This window comes from Mucor mucedo (genome assembly GCF_025094135.1).
Source record: "Mucor mucedo strain NRRL 3635 chromosome Unknown EV154scaffold_193, whole genome shotgun sequence".
NCBI classification, from domain to species: domain Eukaryota; kingdom Fungi; phylum Mucoromycota; class Mucoromycetes; order Mucorales; family Mucoraceae; genus Mucor; species Mucor mucedo.
The window spans coordinates 69,105-78,068 of NW_026252477.1; the positions used below are offsets into that span (position 1 = coordinate 69,105).

An 8,964-nucleotide genomic window follows, 5' to 3' on the forward strand; every position below is an offset into this window, starting at 1 on the left:
CTTATCATGTATAAGCTCGCTTGGATATACTTTAGACATCTACCTTAAGATTTCTATTTTTAGGAGTGATCTTTTGGATCTATCCTACTATTTCTTTCTAGCTGTTTATGGAGTGATAAAACCACGTATACTACTACAATGAGTTTATATATATATATAGTCTTTTTTGCATCAAAAAAAAAAAGGGAAATCAAGTTTTTTAGCTAGTTAGTTAGGATCCTATTTTATGAGATAATTACGTTTTGGGAACAAGAAAAAGCCCATCTCGCATCTGTCATTCAAAATTTTCAAACTCTCATCCCCACACACACATATATATTTTTTCGCACGGATAAAATAAGTGCTACGAGTTTTTTCATTTGCTTAAACTTTATCCAGAAAAAAAGACAGTCATCCAATCAAATCATTTCATCTTTGATAGACTCATTTATAAGTTCTTTTCGATTTTTTAAAAAATCAAAAACTCACTTCTTTTTATCTTCCTCATTACCATGTCTCTCACTGTTGTCCGTAAGTAATTTTGCTGAATATACACGGTTAAAAAATAAGTGGGCTTTTGCTAAAAAAAAAGATATAATGTAGACACTGCTACTGCTCCCGCTGCTGTCGGTCCTTATTGTAAGTTTTTGACGTTTTTTTATGTTGTAAAAAAAATACACGCGTCGATAATAAGAGACTCATACCAAATGATATGTATATAGGTCAAGCTGTCAAGGCTAATGGATTTGTCTATACCTCTGGCCAAGTTGCCATCGACCCTGCTACTGGTAAGTTTGAGCGCTGGGAAACTAAAAAAAAAAAAAAAAAAAAAAAAAAAAAAAAAAAAAAAGGTTTTTTAAACAAAAAAACTAAAAAAAAAATGGGAATATCGTAGCCAAGGTGATTGATGGTGGTGTCCAAGATCAAACCAAGCAAGTTTTGCTCAACTTGACCGAAGTTCTTAAGGCTGCTGGATCTAGCCTTGAAAAGGTTGTCAAGACTACCGTTTTCCTTAGAGATATGAACGATTTCGCTGCCATGAACGAGATCTATGCTTCTGTAAGTTATATATGTGTAGAGTGTGTAGAGTGTGATATTAACAAATCAACTATAGTTCTTCTCTACTCATCAACCTGCTCGTTCTGCTGTTCAAGTTGCTCGTCTCCCCTTGGATGTTGCTGTTGAAATTGAATGTGTCGCTCTTACCGATTGACTATCCAAGTTATAAAAAAAGAAAACAATACGATATCTTTTTTTTTTCTCCTGCCTGTATAAAAAAATAATGGGAAAAAAAATAAAAATTGATTTTTTTTTTGTGTGAAGGAAAACTTTATTACATGATGGAGCATTTATCTCTCTTTTTGCCTTGAATTTGATCAAGTTCGTCTATTCTTTTTTGTGCATCTTTTCCGATGGAACCCCCTGTAGCAGCTGCTTTTTCTAACCATTGTCTAGCTTCATCTAAATCACTCTTGACACCTCTTCCTTCCGAGTACATACCGGCCAAATTAATCTGGGCCAATTGAAAGCCTTGTGAAGCAGCCATACGAAAGAATTCTGCCGCGTTAAAACTATTGGCTTCCACACCATGTCCCTTCAAAAAACGCAGGCCCACATTATACTGTGCCTCAGCCATCCCCTTGACAGCAGCCTTTTGGAAATGCTTAAACGCTTTCACTTGATCCGGTTTACGTTCCTCGTTGCCCAGACCCGAGGAGCAATAAACACCCAACATAAAGTTACATTGAGGGTTACCCTTTTGTGCACCCATCTGAAAATATTCCATGGCCTTTTTATGATCCTGATGTACACCATAGCCTAAACGATACATACGACCCAATTCACTATAGGCTTTATCGAGTCCAGCACGACCAGCCAACTCGTATAATTTAATGGCAGATTCAATGCGATCGGGTTGTGTACGCATCAAAATAGCCGCTAGATTCATTTGTGCATAAGGGTGACCCTTTTGTGCCAATTGGGATAGAATTCGAATACCTTCGTCTTCATTTTTGGCAGTGCCTCTGTAGCCTCTGTAAATCATGTTGGCATAACTAAACGCACCTCCGTCGTCTCCCTTTTCCATGCCTAATTTGTATAATGCCAAAGCCAGTGGTGCACCAACTATTCTCGGGGGTGGGATTAGTTCTATCTTTAGGTGAATGATAATGAGTGTGCGAATAACTTACATTGGGAGCTTTTTAGTAAAATATTTCCAAGTGCTGTCAATTGAGCGCCTTGTCCGTTGGCCACTAAGAAAAAAAATGTTAGTTGAGAGAAAAGAACAAGACATCGTTGTACCGTACATTGACATATCTTTTCTTTCTCAGTACCATCATGTACCAAGTTGTCTAGTAAGATACGAGTAATTTCCTTTTGTGTGTCGACAGAAAGACTGATTTGTTTATTGGCGATGGCCATGTTGAGTAATTCCTCTTCTGGTAAAAGGTCTACATGGTCGCTTTTATGAGCCTTCTTTTTTTGACAGGTGGTTTTTTTAAAAAAATAAATAAAAATATACCTTTTACAGTTACTTTATGGAGTAATTCTTTTGGTGTAATGACTTTTTGTTTTACTACCTTCTTTTCGCTTTACAGTTACATTAGTTTGAGAGAGAAAGGAATGGGGTGAAAAATAGAAGACTCACATGCTTTCATTAAGAAAAGGCTCGAATATGCCGCCCATGGAAGCCTCTATTTTTTTATTTCGAGTTGCATAGAAACGTCGAGTGGCCAATTTGGGTAGAATCACATTATTTCTTCTACATTTGGAAACCACCACAAAGTGTTGAAGTGAGCGTTTCGTAGACATTTTTTAATGTAATGATGTATCTGCAAAACCTAAAAAAAGACATCCCCCCTCCCCCATATAATAATTTTTTAAAGTCCCGCGCGCACTTATAAAAACTCTTTGTAAACACACACGTTGCATGACCTCATCCTTTTTATGAAAGAAGAAAAAAAGTGTGTACATGAAAATATCATCTGACTAAAAGTTGCAGTGACAAAAAAAAAGAAAGTACATACATGGTATGTTATTTTATAGGAAATTAGTTGTGTTCTGGGGATGTAGAGTCACAATCACACGATTATATTTTTTTTAGAGAAAAACCATGAGGTTTTAAAATGATTAGAGTGTAAAATAAGGCGCGGTCTTACAAAAAAAAAAACCTCTGTGCGCATGAAAAAAAAAAAGGCACAATTTCGTAATGTTGAAGCTCAATTTTTTTGCACACAAATGAGGCGTATCATGATTGCTATAAAAAAAAGAGAGAGATCACATTGATGAACACAATTAGAAACGTCATTTTCATTTCATATAACAGAGATTAGGAAAAAAGGCACCAATAGTTTGGTAGCTCACTTAAAAATAGAAATTTTATACGCGAAAATAAATAAACAAAATTCCATTTGTTTTCTTGTACGCCGAACGAAAAACAAAAAAATTTGCCCATCCATCTTATGCAAGGAGAGTAAAGTTATTAAATGACGAATTAAAAGCCAATTATGCAATCCTAAATTGGGGGTTGGGGGGTGAAGAGAAAGGAAAAGAAACATGCTTTTTTTTTTGGGAAAAAAAAAAGGTGACGTAGCTTTACAAGATAATTATAAAAGAGCACCCAATTTTAATTTTTTTTTTGTTTCTTCTTTTTATAAATATATAATTTATTACATTTTATTTTTTTTTGGTACCTGAATTTTCTGTGCTTTTTCATGTATCTATAAATGAATCTCGAGGAGTATGCCCAGGTAAAAAAAATCATTTATATATCTGACTCTTATTTTCTTCTTTGTTAACTTTCTTATTCCCAATAGCTGTCTTTTAGTGATTCGGAGTCGTTTCAATGTAATAACTGGGCAATGAGACGTGCTAAAGGTACCTTACTCACATGATAATTCAATCTTTTTTGCATGAAAACTTACAAACAAAATAGAATCCAACAACTATTATCGTGAAAAGGTAATACAACAACAACAACAAAAAAAAAGAAAAAGCAGAAAGAATAAGGAGAAAGAAGAATAGGAGAGAAACGAGACTTACCCAAAAAAAAATCCCCTTTATTATTATTATTAGCTTTGTACATCTTACTCTACACCTATCAGTCATAATTATTTAAACGATGATTTACACGAGAAAAATCAATTCTTGAGAGAAATAGGCCAAGTAAGACAAGATATCCTTCGTTTTAGAAATGAAATGAACGGTTTGGCAAAGCAAATGGACGGTATGGAAATCGATCTTGTAAGTTCAACTCTTTTGGTTAATTGGAATGTTCATTCAACACACACATACACACACTAACTTTTCACCGCTTTATATTAAAGAATCATTCAAAAGATCGAGTCCGTAAGTTTTCGCATTTATCACCATGTGTACCAATTTAGACTAACAGTTCGTTTCTAGGTGAAATCGAAAAAGGTTTAACTGCCACGCAGGAAGTCAATGTGAACCTTCAAGTTTTATTAGAAAAAACTGTAAACAAGCAAAGAGAATCAGATGTGTATGCAACGCGGGCGATGCGGCACATTCACACCAATTTGGCCACCGTAAATATATCTATTTGTGTATGTGTTTGTAAAAAGATCCCGTTACTCATATCTAAATTTTTGTAGGTTGTTTACGAAACTGGTCAATTAAAAGGACGTATATCCACTATTGCAGACTATCAGAAACAACATCAAGGCAGTGTGCTTGATGTGGCTGAACGAATGCGCGAATATACACATATGCTTGAGCAGGCTCAAGGTACGATTCAATCACTTCAAGAACCTATTGCAAGTAGTCCTAGGGATGATTCATCATTGATGAGAAACTACTCCTCATCAGAAGACGAAGAAGAAGATGAGGATGATAAAAAGACGGATTCCTCTTGTTCTTCCTCTGTAAACAACTTGGATCTATACAGACACCGTATCATTAAAAAGCGAGCGTCAAATCCAGAAGTAGCTACACCCATCATTGCCAACACTAAAAGACAAAATTGGTTACCGCAAGAAGGTTTACGGATCTTGTTGAATGACTACCGTGGCTTCTAGATTGTTATTGTCGTACAAGTAGTAATAAATAATGAACTTTTTTCTTTTTTCTTTTCTTTCTTTCTTTCTTTCTGTCTATCTCTCTCTCTCTCTCTCTCCGTATGTCTTTATATCGAAAAACTACAGATCAATCGCCCATGATTCTTGGTGCTCTTATATTACTCATGGATCTATGGATTGTCTATGGTGCACTCATGTCCACTCGATCCATTGCTTTTAAGCTAGGATGGACCTTAACTGTCTTTATGTTTCCCTTTGGTGGATTATTACTCTATCTACCTGTTTCCTTTTTATTATCATGATTTATTTATTATTATATAAAAAAAAAACGTTGTATATATATTTTTACTTTACCTGTGAGAAGAAAAAAAAAGGCCTTTCCCAGTCTAGGTCATCCGCCCCTCTTTTTATTGGGATTAAGCATACTTGCATATAACAAATAAAAAGCCCTTTTCCCGCACTAAGACTCTTTTACGTGATTTATATAAAAAAAAAGCCTTTTATTGTATGATTATGCAAAATGCATTACGATTAATCATAAAAAAGCTGGAAAATTCGATACATGTGTGATATCCGTGCATACATTTGTTCATTTTAAAAAAAAAAGAGTAGGATGGACAGATACTGCCTAGTTTATACGTGTTTTATGCTAAAAAAAATTACATCATAAAAGTCATCCGCTTTTTTTTTTTTTTAAAAAAAAAAAAATGTCAATTTGTAAATTACAATCGTCAAAAGTGGAATGGGGGTTTGGTTAGGACCCAGGTATTTTCAAGGGGTGAGAGGAGGTTTGAAAAAATCTATTTTGTTAATATTTTTGACAGACAATTAAAAAATGCAATTTAAAATAAAATTCCACTCATTTTGTACAACAACAAACAAGATGCTACAAGAAAACCTTTATAAAAATAATCGAGTCATCTTTTTTTTTTTTTTTAGGTGTGTAGCAAACCCATCATTTTGTTGTTATGCATCTTGATGTCTTTATCTATTTTAGGTAAGGTACAGAATCCCCTCAATAAGTCTCCACCATCCTAATCTCTGCTTTTCTTTTTTCCAATCATGTTGTATCTTAGGAGTAACCCCAAACAAAAAGTGCTTCTCTTTCCTTTCTCTATATAGGGGAGACTCATTTATAAGCTTTAAACCGGGAGTTTTAAAAAAAAAGTGCTGCATGATTTTTATTTAAATTGAGAAGGGATCAGCTGCTTTTTAATTTCTATTTTGTTTATTTTAAAATGCGTGTAAAATGAACCAGGCCCTTGTGTGGGTTGGTCTTTTATCACCATGCTTACCGGATTACGCCTCCCCTTTTTCAACCTCACTGTACCTTGGTCAGCCCAAAGAGAAACTACAAAAGACTCTATCTGTGCGATTTGAAGAGTCCATCTGGAATTAACAACTCTACGTCTGTGAATGCACTTGAGTAAACCAAATACGCCTCGTTACCATCACGTGAAGGTTACACTTGCTCTTTCACTTTGAAACATAACATTGTTTTTTCGGCGTCATACCATCACAACTTGGTACTGACATCTCGAATTAAAGATTCTGGTGGTGACTACAGCTTATTCTCCCTTTTTGGACAATAACAGGATCAAACCTGTTGATACAAACAACTTTTTTTTTGACTCTCTGTCTTGCACATTTATAAATATACTTAGTAGAAATCGGGGGTATTCTTACGTTGTGCATTAAAGAAATAAATAAAAATAAAAGTTTATTATCGAAAAGAGCAATCATTATTTAATTTTAACAAATAACACATTGAATAATCTGGTTATTTAGTAATATCATGTAAAAAAATTCAGCGTTTAGGCATCGAATTAAATTAATTATAAAATAAAAGGTTTGCTTGATGTTAAACATTATTCAACTTGCACGATGATCATAAGATGCTGTGAATGTTTCCTTTTTATCAACCCCTGGTAGAGCGACTTCAACCTTAATTTCCATGTGTCCGAAAAACATTGTCATGGTGAACTCAGTCTTTTTTCCAGGCTTTCCTTCAGGCAAGTTAAAGACAAATTCAGCCACCTTGTATGCTTCGTTACCAGAGTCTTCATTCGTCTTGACAGTTTTTGATCCGTTGCGTAGAACAGTGTCTGAAACATAGCGTGGGACTGTGTCGTCGTCATACCCATATATCTCTATAAGAAGAAAGAAAAGAAAAAAAGGTTAACGATCTGTAACAAGAAACAGAAAAAGTAACTTACTAAGATGACAGGCTCCCGAATTAAAAGTGTAATAAGTCCTAGTATATCCATTTTGAATACTCACATCGTCACCTTTTTTGACGATGGCATCAAAACGGTTAATGCAAATATCCTTGCCTTCACTGTCTGTTCTTTTATAATCCAATCTATCCACACCTTCAATAAAGGGAGAGCTAATATTGATACCATAAGTAAGTCTCATTCTTCTGTGGCTGATAGAGTAAGGATCCAGACCAAAATAGACCGCGCCTCTTGTTACCGCTACCTCTCCCCCGTCGGGAACAATAACATCACCTACTTTACTTGCAAAATTTTCCTTGATTTTTTCAATTAAATACTTGTTTTGACCAAACCCACCTACAATGATAATGTAGTCTAATGGAGTACCATTCAATCGGTCAAGTTGGAATTGAACCAACTGGATCACTTCCTGAATGACAGGGTTAAATACTTCAGCCTCCAACACTTTTGTTGAAATAGTAAGTCCTTTTTCATCCAAACTAAAACCATCATCCCGGATCTGTCCATGATAGACTACATCAAAGTAAACACGATCTTCATGCATATCTCCAAAATCAATCTGTTCAAAACAGAGTTTAAAACATTTCCCCTCTTCCTGTTTTTTCTCTTACCTTGACTCTCTTTCGAAAATCATCTACCAAATTTACTAGCTGAATCGGAATAAGTGCGGGATAATGCTCCATTTTTTGTAAAATATATTCTTTAAAATTTAAATCCAATCTAGATGAGCCATAGGTATTTCCAATCCCTTCTGTGATTTCTTTAAAACATTTCGTCTCTCCTTCAATTGTTTTTTCAAACGTGGTTAAATCAATGGTTCCGCCACCCGCATCCACAATCATCAAAGTCTTTCCGGACGCGATTTTAACACCACCACTCATATTTTCGGCATAGAGTGCTGCTGCCTCTGGTTCACCCACCATCACAAGTCGGTCCACATGATCATGCTCGTCAATAATACCTGCTAGAATAGTGGCCTGTCGCATTACGGATTTCGCTTTTGAGGACCATATGGCAGGTACAGTGATACAATATCGAATGGAGGACTTCAAATTTTCTTCATTTTCGACTTTGGTACCCAAGTTTCTTTTCATCTCACTGCAGATATGAGTATGAAGGTATCTTAAATAATCCGCAATCACTTGGGTGACTGTCTTACCCTCTGGTAAATCAGGGATACCATCTCTCGTGTCTTCGTGAAGATGCAACTTGAACAAATAGTTGATGGGATCGTACTCTTTTATCCTACTTTTATTTTCTGATACTTCTAAAGCGCATATATATTTTTCCAAATCTTGTTTATGATATCGAATTGCCGTTGGAATTTTGACAAGATTTGTTCCACTGTTTAAAGGCCTGAATTCATTTTTGTTAAAAATATTGGCAGTTTTTTTTTTTGGGGGGGAGGGCGGAGGGCGGCGGCAAAACTTTACCATTTTAAAATATCACAAATTTCCTTGTTGCTGCCAGGTTTAGTAAATACATAGGCAGCTCCAGAATAGGTTGTGCCAAAATCTACAAAAAATCATTTAACTTTACAACACACACACAGGAAAAAAAAAAGGGGGGCGCCTCTACTTACCAATGCCTACGACATAAGTAAATTTAGGATCGTTGATAGGGGATTCTTTGTCAATAGGTGCCATACAAGAAAAAAAAATTTGTAAGAAGGATAAGAATAAAAAATAAAAAACGATAAAAAAATAAAAACT

At 35.2% G+C, this 8,964-nt stretch overlaps 6 protein-coding genes across 6 annotated transcripts; 3 read left to right on the top strand and 3 right to left on the bottom strand.

Annotated features, from left to right (window-relative positions):
• The first annotated feature begins 361 nt into the window (after positions 1 to 361).
• Positions 362 to 1,307, top strand: EV154DRAFT_529511 (endoribonuclease L-PSP). Its single transcript, XM_051603681.1, has 5 exons — positions 362 to 510; positions 583 to 618; positions 702 to 767; positions 875 to 1,038; positions 1,094 to 1,307. Exons 1-5 carry the CDS (start codon positions 492 to 494, stop codon positions 1,190 to 1,192), a joined length of 384 nt encoding a protein of 127 aa, XP_051451298.1. The 5' UTR covers positions 362 to 491; the 3' UTR covers positions 1,193 to 1,307.
• On the bottom strand, positions 1,232 to 2,969 carry EV154DRAFT_529513 (uncharacterized protein). Its single transcript, XM_051603682.1, has 5 exons — positions 2,627 to 2,969; positions 2,501 to 2,568; positions 2,286 to 2,429; positions 2,169 to 2,231; positions 1,232 to 2,103 (listed from the first exon to the last, which is right to left on the bottom strand). The coding sequence occupies exons 1-5, from the start codon at positions 2,788 to 2,790 to the stop codon at positions 1,313 to 1,315; spliced, it is 1,230 nt and encodes a 409-aa protein (XP_051451299.1). The 5' UTR covers positions 2,791 to 2,969; the 3' UTR covers positions 1,232 to 1,312.
• Positions 2,970 to 3,639: 670 nt separating this feature from the next.
• Positions 3,640 to 4,221, bottom strand: EV154DRAFT_529514 (uncharacterized protein). Its single transcript, XM_051603683.1, has 3 exons — positions 3,914 to 4,221; positions 3,795 to 3,855; positions 3,640 to 3,728 (listed from the first exon to the last, which is right to left on the bottom strand). The coding sequence occupies exons 1-3, from the start codon at positions 4,084 to 4,086 to the stop codon at positions 3,699 to 3,701; spliced, it is 264 nt and encodes an 87-aa protein (XP_051451300.1). The 5' UTR covers positions 4,087 to 4,221; the 3' UTR covers positions 3,640 to 3,698.
• EV154DRAFT_529517 (uncharacterized protein) lies at positions 4,052 to 5,174 on the top strand. Its single transcript, XM_051603684.1, has 4 exons — positions 4,052 to 4,221; positions 4,305 to 4,326; positions 4,384 to 4,526; positions 4,593 to 5,174. The coding sequence occupies exons 1-4, from the start codon at positions 4,177 to 4,179 to the stop codon at positions 5,013 to 5,015; spliced, it is 633 nt and encodes a 210-aa protein (XP_051451301.1). The 5' UTR covers positions 4,052 to 4,176; the 3' UTR covers positions 5,016 to 5,174.
• Positions 5,114 to 5,479, top strand: EV154DRAFT_529521 (uncharacterized protein; the record flags this gene model as incomplete). The annotated part of the gene is made up of 1 exon (XM_051603685.1): positions 5,114 to 5,479. One exon carries the CDS (start codon positions 5,117 to 5,119, stop codon positions 5,315 to 5,317), a length of 201 nt encoding a protein of 66 aa, XP_051451302.1. The 3' UTR covers positions 5,318 to 5,479.
• Positions 5,480 to 6,709: 1,230 nt separating this feature from the next.
• Positions 6,710 to 8,929, bottom strand: EV154DRAFT_453048 (uncharacterized protein). Its single transcript, XM_051597280.1, has 5 exons — positions 8,835 to 8,929; positions 8,686 to 8,767; positions 7,864 to 8,608; positions 7,232 to 7,811; positions 6,710 to 7,165 (listed from the first exon to the last, which is right to left on the bottom strand). Exons 1-5 carry the CDS (start codon positions 8,896 to 8,898, stop codon positions 6,888 to 6,890), a joined length of 1,749 nt encoding a protein of 582 aa, XP_051451303.1. The 5' UTR covers positions 8,899 to 8,929; the 3' UTR covers positions 6,710 to 6,887.
• Positions 8,930 to 8,964: the final 35 nt, after the last annotated feature.